The following is an 18,090-nucleotide window of genomic DNA, read 5'->3' on the forward strand; positions in this document are numbered from 1 at the left end:
AACAAAATATAAAATATAAAATATTTACAATATCTCATTGAATCTTGACTCTCTAATTCTAAAATAATAACTAGTTTTTAAAATTGAAATATATTTTTAAAAGCATAAATATTGTAAATCTTTTTTTAAAAAAAAAAAACTCTAAACCATACATTCTGTAAAGTATATTTTTCCTAAATAACCCCAATAAGCACAAATCCCTTTCTTCCTTCCTCTCAATTTCATCTCCTCTATCTCATATTTGAACCTCCATTCTCATTCTTCACTCTCTGTTTGTTTGTATAATTGAAAGTGTAGGATCGTTTCTCACGATAAGGTCTTCGATTCCTACCGATCAGTTTCTTTTTTAGGGTAAGTCACTTTTTCTCACCTTCGTTTCTTCTATGCAAGTCTTCCTTGTTTACATATGTCTTTTTTGTTTCCATCTTGTATCTCTAATTGGTGGTTGTGTGGGCAAGATCATATTGTTTTTCGTTGTCTCAAGTCGAGGTTGAACTTTCGCGAGTTCGAAGCTGCATTGGGGTTCTTAAAGTTCGAGTCTATCTTTGAAGGTGAAGGAAGCTAGGTTTTTACAAATTGCATGATGATTTTCTACCAAATTTGTTGTTTGCATGTTGAATCTATGTTATGGGTACCATTGTTATTATGCATAATGGGTGTTTTGAACTATGAGCGGTTGATTTTATTCCTTAATATTAAATGGATTGGATCATAGCAAAAATGGATTGGATCATGAAAATTAGATTTTTTGCCCATCCTTAGTTTAACTTTTCAGATCATCCTTTGCTTCCTTCCGCTCATTTAAGAGTTCAATAAATATAAATTATTGTTGTTATCCTCATAATTTTTATTTTTATGTGTTAAATAAACATTAATTATTACTTTTACCCTCATATTTTTATTCTCTCAATTTTATATGTATTTAATCTCTTTTTATTAATACATTCTTTACAAGAGTATAATTTAAATTTGTTAGTACAAATTTATAAATACATTAACAATTCTTCTATTAAACTTCTAAAATTTTCCATTAAATTGTAAGCTTTAAAGTTTATGAATATAAATTTCAAGGTTTAGTGTTTACGGACGTCTCACGTCGCACGTGTTGGCGAAAGCAATACAAGTCTAAATGCTGAAGCAAGATTTTGATGATGATAAAAGAAGCCTGAAAGCCATCTGGAAGTCAATTTGAAGAACATGTGTTGTTGTGTTTAAAGCTATCTTGTAAAGTGTAATTAGAATAGTTAGAATCAATATTGCACAAGAAAATTCTGGTATTTCTCGAAAAATCAAAGTGATAATCGATTACCACTTAGGATAATCGATTATCCTGAGCTGAACCAATTTTTTCAAGAAAGCACTGGAATAATCGATTATCACCTCTGATAATTGATTATCTGTTCAAAAATTTGTTTCCCATAAAACACACTGAAATAATTGATTATATAATCGATTATCCTGGTCAGTTGGACGCGACTGTTCAGCTTTTTGACCTAATTTCTGGAACCCCTATTTAAGGAACATCAGAGTTACTTCTCACTTACCTTTTTGAGAAGCTAGAGTGCTAGTGTTGTGACTGCAAGAGAGTTCTCTGAGTGTTCTCAATAGAAGCTTTGAAAAACCTAGTGTGGGTAGAGCGATAACTTTTCCTAAGAGGTGTTCTAGGAGATTGAGTGTTGCTGCTGCTAGGAAAGCTAAGGTCAAGGTTCTTTGTGTGATTCAGAGAAAGGTGTTCATCTCTTGTGTGTTCAAGAGAAGTGTTTTCTTTCCTTACTCTTTTACTATCTGATTGTAATCTGTTATTTGTTAGTGATTTAGTTAATCTCGGTTTTTAGAGATTAAAAACTAGACGTAGGGTCTTTTGATCCGAACCAGTATAAATACTTGTGTTCAATTTTCTTCTCTATCTCTTTATCTCATATGTTATTGTGTTTAAAGAAATTAATATTTGATTTAATCAATAAATTTTGGAAAAATTTTAAAGTATTAATTTTATTACTTAAAACCAATTCACCCCCTCTTGGTTTTTGTCCAAACGCTTAAACATTTCGCTGCGCGATACCAACAACACGTCGTACGTCGCATGTCGCACGTCGCACGTCGCACGTCTCACGTCTCACGTCTCATGTCGCATGTCGCATGTCTCTCATGTCTCACGTCTCTCACGTCTTACATCCCACGTCTCACGTCTCACGTCTTACGTCCCACATCCCACGTCCCACTTCCACGTGTCACGTACCACGTCCCACTTCCACGTGTCACATACCACGTCCCACTTCCACGTGTCACGTCCCACGTCCCACGTCCTACGTCTCACATCTCACGTCCCTCGTCCCACGTCTCACGTCTCAGGTCCCACGTTCCACGCCCTACCTCTCATTTCTCACCTCTCACTTTTCACGTTCCACGTCCCACGTCTCACATCTCACGTCCCACGTTCTACGTCTCACGTCTCACGTCTCACGTCCCACGTCCCACACCCGACGTCTCACGTCACATGTCTCACGTCCTACCTCTCACGTCTCACTTCTCACGTCCAACGTCTCACGTTTCACGTCTCACGTCTCTCGTCTCTCGTTTCACGTCTCACGTCGCACTTCTCACGTCCTTCATTCCACGTCTAACGTCCCATGTCCCATGACCCACGTCTTACGTCTCATGTCTTATGTCCCACGTCCAATGTTCAATGTCCCACGTCCCACGCCCCACCTGTCACGTTTCACGTCCCACCTCTCACGTCCAACGTCTTACGTTCCACGTCTCTCGTTTCTCGTTTCATGTCTCACGTCGCACTTCCCACGTTCCTCGTCCCACGTCTAACGTCTCATGTCCCATGTCCCATGACCCACGTCTTACGTCTTACGTCTCACGTCCAACGTTCCACGTCTCACGTCTCACGTTCCACGTAGAGATGGCAACGGGACGGGGCGGGGACAGGTTTCGCTATCCTATACCCATCCCCATAAAAAAAATTCATCCACATCCCCATACCCAAACTCAATGGGTATCAAACTTTTGTCTCATCCCCTCCGGGTAACAGGTATAATCTCGTACCCATACCCATACCCGTTTTCTTACTACTTTAATATTAATTTTGAATAATTTTTATAAAATAATAAAAAATTACGGTAAAGGAAACATAATATTATCAAATATTCAATATTAGGAGGATAGTTGTTTCTTCGATATCAAATACTTTGAAATAAATTATAATTGTTTATATTTTATATTAGAATACCAAATAAAATTTCATGAGAACCAAAACATTTATTAAATTTGCAAACATTAATGAAACCTAGTTGATAAAATTTAAAAATAGTTTTTAAAAAAAATATAAAAAGAAAAAAAAATTCAAATTAAAATATATTTTATTTTAAATGTTTGTTTACTTCAATTTCTTAAATTATAATGAATCACTTTTTTATACACTAATAAAAGTTATAATACATCACTTGATCAAAATGACGCAAAGAATAAATAATAAACATTAATAAGCATAATAAAATTTTAACATAGATCTTGTATCTTTTGAACTCCAATATTTGTTAGATGGTGATTAAAAAAATATTCATAGCAATTACATTAAATTTTTATATTGTAGTAAACAAAAATTATTTATACAATTGTAGTGAAAAACTTAAAGTATAATTGTAATCAGTTAGCAAATAAAAAATAGGTCTAGTTATGCCTTTGGTCCCCATTTTTATTACAAAATCTCAATTTGGTCCCTCTATTTTTTTTATCTCATTTTAGTCCCTGTTTTAGGAAATTTGATCTCAATTTAGTCCTTTCCGTTACTGGTACAATAACAGCGTTAATTGAGGTGTCACACGTCAGTTCTTAGATTTTTTGAAATTTTTTTTTGAAAATTTTTGAATTATTTATTTATTTATTTATTTGAAATTTTTTTTAAATTGTCACGTGTCAAACGATCGTCGTGCCACGTGGCAGTGACATAGTGATGTGGCAGTGATAATTCCACATGTCAATATTATGTCAGGTGTCATTTTCTCAGTCTCAATTTGGTCTTTGTATTCTAATTTTTGTCTTAATTTAGTTTCTATTTTTGTAAAAATAGTCCAATTTTTTCTCTCTCCACATTGAAACAAAAATTAATTTTTATATAATTGTTATACAAATATTTTTATTAAATTTGATATTTTTATTCAAATTGATATTTTTATTATATATTTTTAATATAACTAAGTTTATTTAAATTTGTGTTTCACATTCAATTTTACTTAAAATTGTTTTCAAATTTTAAATTTATATGTTTTTTATTGTTACATGAATTAGTTAAAATTATTTTTAAAATTTTTATAATTGTTATTTTTACATCAATTCAAACATTTGTGTACAAATTATTGAACTTTACACATTTTAAAAATATACAATTATTTGAAATATAAATTCAAATAAAAAAATAATATTAAAGTATGATGTAATAAAATATCAATATAATTTATGATTTTTTTTATTAACATTATTATCTATTAACATCTTTAAAACAATTTTAAGTAAAGTTCAATGTAAAATATTAATTAAATAAACTTAATTTCGTTAAAAATATTTACTTGAAATATTAATTTTGATAGAAATATTTATGTACATTTATATAGAAATTAAATTTGATTTCAATTTGGGGAGGGACAAAGTTGCTCAATTTTTACAAAAATGGAACTAAATTGAGACAAAAATTAAAATAAAGGGACCAAATTGAGAAAGTGGAAATGACACCTGTTATATAAGTGACATGTGTCATTGTCACTGTCACATCACTTTGTCACTACCATGTGGCACGACGACACGACAGCTTGACACGTGGATAATTTTTTATTTTTTAAAAAACATTCAAAAAAATAAATAAAGAATAAAAAAAATTTCAGAAACCGACACGTGGCACCCCCTTTAACTGTGTTATTGTACCACTAACAGAAGGGACCAAATTGAGACAAAAACAAATAGAGGGACCAAATTGAGATTTTGCTATGAAAATGGGGACCAAAGGTATAATTAAACCTAAAAAGTAATTAGATAAAATATATCAAAATAATATTTTACATGATGAAAATAAATAAAAAATAAAAATATTAAAAAATTAACAAATGTGTGTCTTATAAACAATTTGGAGACTACTGAGAGAAATTGTACAAAGAAAAACAAATGTATAATTAAGGGTATGATAAGATGAAAAATATCTTAGAGATCTAAGAAAGATATTCAAATATCAACATATATACTCAATGTTTGGGAAATAACAAAAATTGTTTTAGCGAAACAAAAAAGTTCTTCAAATGAAACAAAAACTAATAATAATAATAATAAGTAATTTTTTTTTATATTACCTAGTAAATAAAATGTTTATGATATTAAACACTTAAATTGAGAGTATTAAACATTCTCATGTGAAAGAAAAATATACAATAAATAAAAATATTAAAAAAAATAGAAATATTCAAATGTTAGAAATATAATTTTTTTTATTGACATACATCATTTTAACATAATTACATAAAGGTTATGATAAGATAAAAAATATATTGGAGATGCGAATGAGTTTCATAACAAACCAAATAATTAAAAGAAATAAAAAATGGAAAGTATATATATATATATGGTTAATTAATTGTGAATATTTTAATAATTTAAACGAGGATAGAGATATGGCGGGGATATTTATATCCCCATCCCCATACCTATACCCAATTGAAAAAATCGGGGATTTTCCATACCCATACCCATACTCAGTCAATGCGAGGATTTCCTATCAAAACGGGGACGGGTTCGGACAATACCCACGGGAATGAGTTTATTTTTCATCTCTAGTTCCACGTCTCACGTCTCACGTCGTCTCACGTTCCACGTCTCACATCTCACATCTCACGTCTCACGTCCCACGTCCCACGTCCCACGTCCCACCTCTCACGTCACACGTCTCACGTCTCACGTCTCACGTTCCACCTCTCACGTCCAACTTCTCACGTCCAACGTCTCACGTTCCACGTCTCACGTCTCTCGTTACACGTCTCACGTTGCACTTCCTACGTCTCTCGTCCCACATTTAACGTCCTATGTCCCATGACCCACGTCTTACGTCTCACGTCTCACGTTCAACGTCTCACGTCTCACGTCTCACGTCCCACGTCCCACGTCCTACGTCCTACGTCCCACTTCCCACGTCTCACCTCTCACGTCCCACGTTTCACATCTCACGTCCCACGTCCCACGTCCCACGTCTCACGTCCCACGTCCCACATCTCACGTCTCACGTCTCACATCTCACGTCTCACGTCTCACATCTTACATCTCACGTCTGTCGTCTCACGTCTCACGTCTCATGTCTTACGTCTCACATTTCAGTTCTCACGTCCCACATCTTACGTCCAACGTTCGTCCTACGTCTCACGTCCTATGTTTCACGTCTCATGTCTTACGTCTCACATTTCAGTTCTCACGTCCCACGTCCCACGTCTTACGTTCAACATTCGTCCTACATCTCACGTCCTACGTCCCACGTCTCACGTTCTACATCTCATGTCTCACGTCGCTTGTCCACGTCCCACGTATCACGCCCACGTCTCACCTTCCACGTCCCACGTAGCATGTTTCACGTTTCACGTCGCACGTCTCACATTGTATCACTAAAATACTCGATTCTTTCATAAAATAATGGTGCTTTGATTTATTGGTTGTAGTATAGCTAAGGTTCTTCTTTGTTGTTTATCCTTCTTCAATTATTGATCGAAAGAAGAGAAAGGACATTATTTTACCGAAAATAGGAAAGTTAACCTTATGCAACAACAATAATTTGAAGCTTTTGCAGATGTCTGTTATCATTACATGGATAATTTTAGAAAAATGTTTAGATGTTGGCAGACAATATTTTTTTATTGGTTTTTTGTTCTGACATTCAATATGCGAAAAAATGTGTCACAAAATTCTAATCAAGGGTGAGCAAAAAATCCATTTTTTATAATCCAATCTATTTGTTCTATGATCTAATCCATTTAATATCTATTTTATTAAAAAATCAATCCATTTAAAATCCATTTTATTGGATATGGATATCAATCTGATATATATTTTATATATTTTATGAATTGGAAATTCATTCTCTAAATCTAGATTTTCAAAATGGATAATCCAAAATATCCAATCCAAATTTTCAGTTGATATTTTTTGTTAGGTTAGGCTAAAAGTTGAGATCGACTAGTCCAAATTTAGTCATATTTGATTGAGTTGGTGTGACCCTATACAAAATTTGACCGAATTCTGTCAAGTCGGTATCGATCGAAATTTGGCCCAGCTGGTCCTGGACAAAATTTGGAAGTATTTGGTTGAGTTCACCCCGACTCAAATTTAACTGCATTGGCTTGAGTCGACCTAGATAAAATTTGATTGTATTCGACCGAGACAACCGCGACCAAAATTTGGTTGTATTCAACCTAGTTGGCTCCAGTCAAAATTTGGTCGAATTCAATCGAGTTGGCCCCGATTGAGATTTGGCCAAGTCGGCCCTGACCAATCGTATTTGGCTGAGACGATCTAGGGTGAAATTTGGCCGTATTTAAATGAGTCAGTCACGATCGAAATTTGGCCGTATTCAACCGAGTCGGCCACGATCGAAATTCGGCCAAATTCAGTCGAGTCAGCTCTGGTCAAAATTTGGCCGTGTTGGCCTTGACCAAAATTTGACCGAGTTGGTCCTGGCCTGAATTTGGTCGTATTCGACAGAGTTGATCGCGACCGAAATTTGGTCATATTTAGGCGAGTCAGTCCTAACCTAAATTTGGCCAAATTCAGTCAAGTTGGTCATGACCAAAATTTGGTCAAGTCGGCACTTGCCCAAATTTAGCCATATTTGGTCAACTAAGTCTCGAACGAAATTTGACTATATTCAACTTAGTCGGTTGTGATCGAAAATTGGCCATGTTCAGTCAAGTCGGTCCCGACCGAGGAACTTAGTGGAGTCAACCTGACCCAAATGTGGCCATATTTGGCCAAGTCGACTCTGGCCAAAATTTGGTCGTATTAGACAAAATCGGCCCTAGCCGAAATTTAGTCGAATCCAGTCAAGTCGATCTCGACTAAAATTTTGTCGAGTCGACCTTAGCCCAAATTTGGTTACGTTGTTCCTGACCGAAATTCGTTCGAAAGTCATCTAAGTTCATCCCATGCTGAAATTTGGCCTCGTTGGCCTTGACAAAAAATCTGTCAAATTCTATGGTGTCAGCCCTATCGAAAATCTAATCCACATCCATTTTGGATCTAAATAATGGATGTGGATCCAAATTTGTGTCCATAGGGCTGACACCAAAGAATTTAACAGATTTGGTCGAATACTTCCAAATTTTGTCCAAGACCAAGTGGGTCAAATCTCGATCGGGACTGACTTGACAAAATTTGGCCTAATTCGGCCAAATTTTGTACAAGGTCACGCCAACTCAATCAAATACGACTAAATTTGGGCTAGTCCATCTCATCCTTTAGCCTAACCTAACAAAAAAAATATAAAGTGAAAATTTGGATTGGATATTTTGGATTATCCATTTTGAAAATCTAGATTTCGAGAATGGATATTCAATCCATAAAATATATAAAATGTATATTAGATTGATATCTAGATCCAATAAAATGGATTTTAAATGGATTGAATTTTTAATAGAATGGATATTAAATTGATTGGATCATAGAAAAAATGGATTGGATCATAAAAATTGGATTTTTTGCCCACCCTTACTTTTATCGGTGACAACAATGAGGAAGCAGGTAGTCCAGAGGGAGATGTTGATGCAATTGTCTAGTTCTTACATTAAAACTTCTAGTTATATGATATTATATATATATATATATATATATATATATATGTATATATAGATAGATAGATATATAATAACTTGGTAGTATTTGTTGTCAACTTTTAGTTCCTTTAGTTTGTATATGTGAAAAATCTTATATCCTATCATGATAATTTTGGATTTTTGGATGACTGTAAAAGTGTAGTTGTATATCTTGTTGTATTTGCTAATGGATTATCACTTATGTGATGTTTTATTTAGTAGTATTGCAATATTAAATGGGATGTTACAAATATTTTCTAAAAACTAATTTAAATAAAAAAGATATTAAGTAAATATTCTCAACAATGAGTCATATAATAAACCTTAACATTGTGTTTAGATGAGGGATTTCAACAATTTCAAGAAATTTAAATACCTATTAGTTGAATTCCTTGCAATTGAATTCTCTTCATTTCTTAACTAATTAACTTGAATGAAGTAATTGAAATATATTAGATTTCAATTTTCTTGTTTGGATAAAGCAATTCAGTATGACTTAGCTTAGCTCGCTCTTCAATTCAATACGACTCATCTTGAGTTTTGGTTCAATTTGACTCGAGTCGATTCGACATTAGCCGTTTCGACCTAGGCTGACTTGAATCGATTCGACCTCGACACAATTTGAATAGATTCAACCTCAACCAATTTGAACCAATGACCCGAGTTGACTCGACTCAATCTTTGACTAAGGTAGAATTATTTAAACCTTATGTCTAGGCCGACTCAACCTTCGACCCAGACCAACCTAGCTCGACCTTTAGCCAAGACTAACTCAGCTATGAGCAATCTTGTTTGGGCCTTTAACCTGGGTCGACTCCATTGTCATACAATTCGGGTCAAGTCTGTTCAACTCGACTATACATAATTCATCTTTTTTTTTTACATTTTTTTAATTTTATTTCTTTAATAACCATTGTTTTAAATTGAAATAATTATATTCTTAATTTTACCAATCATTATTTAAATTTAATTAGTTTATAATTTAAATAATTATTTTACTATTTAATCCTTTTAATAATTAATTATATTTAATTTCAAATAATTATTTATAATAAATAATAAAACTTATTTAACAATAAAAAAATAAAAAATTTGTTTTTTTTTTATTTTTTTTAATAAAATTATTTTATGATTTAATAAAGTTTTGCTAGATTATAAAAGTAGTGCTCATGTATTCTCCTTAATTATTAGGTTAAAATACATTTTTAGTCTCAACTTTTATCAAATTTTGTCAAATCAGTCATAATTTTATTTTTATTTTTAAATGTCACAATTTTCGTCAATTTTGTTCAATTTAGTCATTTTTTGCTATCACCCTTTAAATCATTGACACTAATGAACAGTGACTGACACATGTCATTTCATATTTTTTTTTTCTTTTTTAAAAATTTTTTAAATTTTTTTTAAATGTCCACATGTCAATCCAACAGCGTGTCACGTGTCAGATTCAATGTTTTATATTCAATTTAGTTCCTATATTTATTATTTTTGTTCAATTTAGTCATAGTTTTGTTTAAAATTATTCAATTTTTATATAAAAGTTATAATGATGTTTTTGATAAAATTCACATTTTCATTAAATATTTTTGGTTTAGGGTTGCAATTAGTTTAAAATTAGAATAAAAATTTTAAGGATGAAAACTATCTAAAATTTAAAATTTAGTCTTTATTTTTTAAAAATTTTCCTTAGAATTTTAAACTAATTGTAACCCTAAACAAAAATATTTAATAAAAATGTGAATTTTAATACAAAAAGTAAATTTAGTCTCATTTGGAGAGAGATCAAATTGAATATAAAACATTAATTAAATTCTAAGGAAATTTAAAAAAATATGACACAATGGGTGGACATTTAAAAAAATTTAAAATTTAAAATTTAAAAATTTAAAAAAAATCACGAAATGACATGTGACAATCATTGTTTGTTACTATCAATGATTTAAATGGTGTTACTAAAAAAGGACCAAATTGAACAAAATTGACGAAAATCATAACTTGAATATAAAAATAAGATTAGGACTGATTTGACAAAATTTGACAAAAATTAGAACTAAAAAGATATTTTAACCTTATATTTAAATGTAATAGTTTGATTTTTTTTATATTATTAGTTTAAACTAAAATATCCCTTAAAAAACATAAATAAAAAAGTCTAAATAGAAAACGTATTCTTTGTTTTTTAACTTGAATTCCTGAGATAATGTTATTTATCTACGTAGACATGGGATTTTAGGGACAAAAACAATAAATTTAAAGTTTGAAGATATTAAAACAAGAAGAAAATATTTTACAAAGATAGTCAAAAGTTTTCTTGTTTTATACGGATTAAAGATATTAATTTAAATTTCTGAAACATAAATATAAGTAAATTATTATTAGAATAAAAAAATATAAAAAATTACTAATTTTACAGGATTAAAATTATGTTATTTTACATAATAAAAATGTTAGCCGGCTAATACACTCTTCCAAGAAAATAATATGCCTTTTTGTTTTGGTTTTTTATGAGTTTGAATGTCATTAAAAATATTTTCCGAACTATTGATTGACACGTTATGATTTATATATATCACTATCAATTAATTATTATATGTAGACGACATGATTTTATTAATACATAATCAGTCTTTTTCTATTTTATCTGATAGTCACAACAAAAGCAGAAACTGAAAGAAATGAGACATATCAATAGGCTATTGACATTGTTAGGTATGTTATTCTTATACACAGAGCAAGAACAAGAAAAGTATTAGAGATTGAAGAGTGCACAACAAATAAAAGCTAACAGAGACACATTAAGAGTATTGAAATGGAAGAGGGAAAAGGTAGAGTTTGTGTCACAGGAGGCACAGGGTTCATTGCTTCATGGATCATCAAGACACTCCTTGAACATGGATATTCTGTTAACACCACCATAAGATCTCATCCAGGTAAATAACCCTTTCAAAGGAAAAATTATAGATCTCCATAACCAGTACTATGATCATGATGATGCAGAATTTTGTATGTGTATGACTGGAGTATTTACTAGACAAGGTTATAAGTATGTTGTTCTATTTTGGCACGAACAGGAGGCAAAAGGGATGTTAGCTTTCTCACAAATCTACCAGATGCATCTGAAAAGCTACATTTTTTCAATGCTGATCTGAGCGACCCAGAGAGTTTTGGTCCAGCAGTAGAAGGGTGTGTTGGGATTTTCCACACTGCCACACCAATTGATTTTGCAGTGAACGAGCCAGAAGAAGTTGTAACCAAAAGGGCCATTGAGGGAGCCCTAGGCATTCTGAAAGCAGCTGTGAAATCAAAGACAGTGAAGAGGGTGGTTTACACTTCTAGTGCCTCCACTGTTTCCTTCACTGGGCCAGAGCCACAAGATGTGGTTGATGAAAGTGCTTGGAGTGATGTGGATTTTCTTAGGAGAGTGAAGCGATTTGGTTGGTCATATACAGTTTCAAAGGTGTTGACTGAGAAAGCAATGCTTGAGTTTGGAGAAGAGAATGGATTGGAAGTTGTGAGTCTTGTGCCTCCCTTTGTCGTTGGAAGTTTCATCTGTCCCAAGCTTCCTGACTCTGTTGAAAGAGCACTGATCTTGTTGTTTGGTACACTTCCACCTTATTCCACTCTCTTCTTCCTTTTTAATTTTCATCTTTCAAACTGAGTTCTATTGATGTCATATGACACCTTTTCACAAGATTAAAGGTTATATAATTGAAGTTGGTGTTAAATTGATGCAGGCAAAAAGGAAGAAATTGGTGTGATTCGTTACCATATGGTTCATGTGGATGATTTGGCTAGAGCACATATCTTTCTGCTAGAGCATCCTAATCCCAAAGGGAGATATAACTGTTCACCCTTCATTGTACCCATTGAAGAGATTGCTGAAATTATTTCAACCAAATATCCAGAATTTCAAATACTATCTGCAGAGTAAGTTCTGTTCTTCTCCTTGCACATAGTCAGGTTTTGGATTGCAGTTTCGGCCACAGTTTATAACATCACAAAACTAAAAGTTGGTGTGACAATTATACAGTATCTGGTTTTGTGTTAATTGAAGGACTAATAATTGATTTGTGTTGTTCGTTCAGAGAGGTGAAGGAGATAAAAGGTGCAAAGTTGCCACATTTAAACTCGCAGAAACTGGTGGATGCTGGTTTTGAGTTCAAGTATAGTGTGGAGGACATGTTTATTGATGCAATTGAATGCTGCAAGCAAAATGCTTATCTTTAAATCATTTCACTCATCAAATTCACTAAATAAAACCGATGATTGTTGGAGGCATCTACAATGTTTGATGCATTGTTGGAGGCATCTACAATCATTTCTCCTTTCTCTCAGTACAGTGTAAACCTTTAATATTTATGTTTGTAGATTTGTTTGAAATCTTTTTATGTAAATTCAGGGTGCTGCTGGGGAATAATTGTTTCGTTGTTGTTCATGATTCTACTATTTTTCACCTTTAATAAGGCTTGAAGAGACTACAATAATACTTGATGTAAATTGAAGTGAAAAACTTAATGTTACTACCAGCTAGTTAAGAGAGTAAACTAATATTAAATTTGTTATGGGTTTCTCTGGTAGGTCTTCCTTTCTATCACATTTTTCATTTCACTTCTTGCACTCTGTTTCTATTCAATTTAGATTTGTTCAGTGAGTGAAAATTTAATGTGTATACTTATATGCATAACTTAACATCCTTCTTGGATCTATTTTCTTCCTTCAAATAATAGAATTCAATGTGTGGATTGGAATTTAAAATAACTTTCAATTTAATTAATTTAACTTAATTAGATTAAATTGAATTTATTTTTATTTAAAACTTAGCTCAAATATAGACTGAAACGAGTATTTAAACAAATTATCATCTCTTAACAAATACGATATCTCAAAATAAATAGTTTGTGTACTCAGTTTTTATAATGTTACAACAATATTTATAACATACGCAAACAATATTCATATCATAGAACTTAAAATCAATTTTATAGATAAATTATTAGTCAATCGGTAATTTTATTATATAATTATTATGCATTATGTTTAATAGGATACTTTTACATGTGCTTGTTACCCAATCCAATCACCCTAACCCATAAAAATAAAATTATATTGGATTTGGATTATACATATTCACAAATTGTATACAACTCACTCACCACCTCTACTAATTATCTCTTATTTTCCACAACTACTTGGATTGAATCACATTCATATATAGTTTAAAACTAATGATCTGTTAACCAATCTAATTTTAATTGGATACGCTAAGAAAACCATTTCAATCTAATTACTCAACCCAACCCACGACATTATTAAATTGGATTGAATTAGATATTCGTAGATTAAATGCAAGTAGCTTCCACTCTCATCATTTATCCCGTATCTTACACATCAAGTCTTCATTTGACTCCTACAAATGTTGTTTCTAAATGAATTCAAAATCTCAAGGTGTCTCAAACTATTTAACAGATGCTTGATTCAACTTATTGTAGTTAAATGTTCAATTATGTTTTAGAGCATTTTTTTTTTTAAAGACCATTCTAATAAATTCATTCTTTATTAATCATGCACTTAATAAATTCAATTATGTTTTAGAACATTACTATCTGGGAACTTAAGCACGACAAGGGCACAATACATACAATGATTGTTCATGTTGCAATAGAACCAGAGAGAAATGGATATACCACTGGCCAGAAGAGTAAAAAAGTGAAGAATAAATGTCTTACAACTTACCACTATAGAATTTTCAACCTCGAGAACTGCAACGATAAAGGAAAAGGGTTGCATTGGTTCATTATCATCATATCCAGTATAGTAGCTCTGGTGGCTTGATCAAGGATGGAAAAAACAGAAGAAATTCAGTGCACATTGCATAATGTTCATGATATCTCAAAGCTAGAGTACCACTGCATCGAGTAACTTTCATCAAAGAACCATTTCCAGAACAGTTCAAATATTCATTGCATTGCATATTAATTCATTTTCAAAACAGTTAAAATTGATCCACAGAGTTTCAATTAAATAATATGCAGTAACTTCTACATTAACTTATCTGGTGATTGGTGGCAAAGTCTCTTAAAACAAGCTCCACCTCTTCCACCACCCCTAGTTTCCGGAACCACTTAGCTAATACTGCAGAGGCTTCTTCCCCAACCATGATGCCATCTTTCTCCAAATCTAGTAGAAATTCTAATGCTGTATTTATTTTGCCTTCCTTCTCATAAGCAACCAATACTGAAGCTATGCATTTATCAGTGGGTTTGATACTTGCTTTTCTCATATTTTCAAATGCAATTAGAGCCTTTTGACTTTGTCCAGCCATTGCATAAGCATTAACAACCAAACTGCACATCTTATCATTTGGGGTGATACCAGCCAATTGAATTGCATCAAACACCCTTTGTGCACCTTCCGCATTGCCAATCATAGAGTACGCTCTAAGCAGAGCCTTATAAACCTCACTGCCTGCAGTTATTTCATGTGCCTCCATTTCTTGAAGTAAATTCTCTCCTTCTTCAGGCATTCCAGCTCTGATGTAGGCCATGATCATTGCACCGTGTGATCTTTTATCCAAAGGTTCACCAAGCAACTTGATCTCTTCAAAATACTCCTTGGCCCGGTCATGACGGCCAGCCTTGCTGTACATGTGCACCATGGTAGTCAGAATTACTTGATCATAGATGAAGCCCCTTTGTTTCATGAGTGTGAGAAAATTTTCAGCATCCTCTAGTCGATTGTGCTTGCCATAATAATGGATTATCTTTGTATAGTCACGAATATTGACTTCAAAGGATTCTTCTTGAAGAGCATGCTTTGCCACCTAAAAATGTGCATAGATGCACATAGTAGTTTTAGACTGCAAGAAATAGAACATATAAAAAATGCAAACATAATATAAGTTGCATAGGTTCAGGTAAGAAAGTTATCACCTGCCTCCATAAATACTTGGGAAAATATCATTTGGCTTAAATTTTCATTCCAATATTTTCAACCCAAAGTAAATCACTCCCTTGTTACACAAACTTTCTAGACAGACAAGAACATTTAGATGGTCAGAGGAAAAAACTGCATTTCACCTCTATGACTAATCACAGAGCCATAAAATGGAGAACACGTCAATTTTCATAATACATATAACTATTTATTTTATATATTCATAAGGCCACTTCACTACTTTTTATGTAAATAAATAAACCTCAAACTGGCATCTTTGCATGAGACTTCACATTTAAAACCAACAAAACCAATGGTGTAAATAAGACACAACCGTATGCAATTTGGAATTTGGATAGTTGGCATAAGTTCAAACCTCACTACAACTTATCAAGGAAACAGAAAATGTGAAATACCTCAAGGTAAACAGGATGTTCCATTATTCTCAACTCTTTCAGAACTGAAAGCCAGTCTGCTCTGATAGGGTTCATAATCCTCACCCATGATTCCAACAGATCAGATATGGTGCCTTTCTCTGCAGAAAAACATATAATCTGTCTCATCAAGGCTTTGCTTCGATTGGACATCCTGAAAGGAAGTTCAGATATGGCCTGTCGTTGTTCTATTGTGACATTTTTGCCAACCTCAATCCACCTAAACCTTCTTTCATTTTCTTCATTCACTTCTTTAACAACTTCCTCCGTACCGATACCAGCTAGTACTGAACCAAAACGGTGTTTGTGGAAACCAAGATAAATAGGGTTTTGGCATAATGAGTTTCTTCTAGACAAAACACCACCATTGGTTATTGAGTAGTGCGGGTAATACAAGTTGCACATTAGGTTATTATTGCAGTAGGTGCCCATCATTGATATATTTGATCAAAACCAGAACCTGATATCTCCTATGATATTTTAACCAATAAATCAAAAGATTCACGTCACAATAGGCAAGCACATGCAACCATAAATAGCAGCACAGATGTCTCACTCCATTTCCAAAAATTCATCCCAGAAGGAAACATGGTAGCTGGTTTATTTATTAACATGATTAATAAAGAAAAATGCTAACAACATATTATTCCTGTCTAGTAGCAATCATTTTCTCTAGCAAGATGCTAAACTTTTTGACCAAAACTTGACAGAAAAAGGGAGTGTGAGGATTTTTTTCAAAACTTACCAATAAATGCATCACTCTGCAAATTCCATTCACCGTTCTGCAATAACAGAAGTTCAAAAACCTGGTACGCAGTTAAAAAACTTGTCAGAAAAAGGGATTGTGAAAATTTCTCCAAACTTACGGATGGAGTCTTAATAGATTAAGTGAAGCTCCGACACGGCTCAGAGGCCGCGCTTTCGCACTTTCCCGCTCCCGACGCGGTGAGGACACGGACACTCAGGAGCGTGCACGACAAGGTGTCGGGTACGAAAGCGCCGGAGAAGACACAGCTTGGTTGTGGGATGCGGAGTCCGTGGTGAACTGGTGAGAGCGTTCTTTTGCGGGGAAGAGTTGCAGAAAAAACCAAAGAAGAAGAAGATAGGAGAAATAAAGGAAGAATGCTGGAAAAGGTTTTGATCGAATAGTTCAAGTATAATTACTGATTTGCACTCTTTTATTTTTTATTTTTTTAGTTTAATTTGATGTCATGTTTTTTTAAATTATTGAATTTAGTATTTTAATTATTCAAAATTATTCAATTTGGTTTTTTCTTTAAATTATAATTAACATTATGAAACGTATTAAGTTATGAAATTCTTTTAATTTCTTTTAAAAATTTTATAATCTGTTATATATGTAAGTAATTGTCACGTGATAGATGATAAAATTTGTTTTTAATTTGATCTTTTATTTTAAATTTTTTAATATAATTTAATTTTATTATTTTTTATTTAAGACAAAATTGATAAATAAATTTAATTATGTTTTAGTTTATTTGATTTTGTAGGATGAGTATAATATGATATTTATATGTTCGTGTTTTGTATTTTTCGATTTATTCATATTTAGTATCTGTGTAATCGTTACTATGTACTTCATGGAATTAAAAAACTTCAGACAAGAAAATACTAGATACCCACTAAATTAAAAATAATATTTTATTCCTAGTTATATTCAAAATAGTTTGGTACTACGCTTTTTTAATTTTTAATTTTTCATAAAATATTACTATTGTAATCGGCCAACCCAATTATCCATCCTTAAAACATAATAAGAAAATTAGATACCTATTATAATCAAAATAATTAGGTACATATTTTTCCTACTTTTTTTTTTTAGTTTTAAAATATATTATCATTATATTTAGTCAATCAGGTTT

At 32.4% G+C, this 18,090-nt stretch overlaps 2 protein-coding genes across 5 annotated transcripts; one reads left to right on the top strand and one right to left on the bottom strand.

Moving 5' to 3' along the window:
* The first annotated feature begins 11,497 nt into the window (after positions 1-11,497).
* On the top strand, positions 11,498-13,453 carry LOC114184905 (vestitone reductase-like). The gene is made up of 4 exons (XM_028072298.1): positions 11,498-11,770; positions 11,912-12,439; positions 12,575-12,767; positions 12,926-13,453. Exons 1-4 carry the CDS (start codon positions 11,650-11,652, stop codon positions 13,065-13,067), a joined length of 984 nt encoding a protein of 327 aa, XP_027928099.1. The 5' UTR covers positions 11,498-11,649; the 3' UTR covers positions 13,068-13,453.
* Positions 12,574-17,337, bottom strand: LOC114184904 (pentatricopeptide repeat-containing protein At1g01970). Of its 4 annotated transcripts, none has more exons than XR_003604683.1 (4): positions 16,953-17,337; positions 16,190-16,677; positions 14,574-15,660; positions 12,574-12,718 (listed from the first exon to the last, which is right to left on the bottom strand). XR_003604683.1 is itself a non-coding variant. In XM_028072297.1 (4 exons), exons 3-4 carry the CDS (start codon positions 16,640-16,642, stop codon positions 14,884-14,886), a joined length of 1,230 nt encoding a protein of 409 aa, XP_027928098.1. In that variant the 5' UTR covers positions 16,643-16,667; positions 16,953-16,989; positions 17,074-17,337; the 3' UTR covers positions 14,777-14,883. The 4 variants fall into 4 exon arrangements, 3 of the variants coding, with proteins under 3 accessions (XP_027928098.1, XP_027928096.1, XP_027928097.1); XM_028072297.1 differs by lacking the exon at positions 12,574-12,718 and having other exon boundaries at positions 14,777-15,660; positions 16,190-16,667; positions 16,953-16,989; positions 17,074-17,337; XM_028072295.1 differs by lacking the exon at positions 12,574-12,718 and having other exon boundaries at positions 14,777-15,660; positions 16,953-16,989; positions 17,074-17,337.
* Between the last annotated feature and the right edge of the window lie 753 nt (positions 17,338-18,090).

The sequence above is a fragment of the Vigna unguiculata genome, chromosome 5 (assembly GCF_004118075.2).
Source record: "Vigna unguiculata cultivar IT97K-499-35 chromosome 5, ASM411807v1, whole genome shotgun sequence".
NCBI classification, from domain to species: domain Eukaryota; kingdom Viridiplantae; phylum Streptophyta; class Magnoliopsida; order Fabales; family Fabaceae; genus Vigna; species Vigna unguiculata.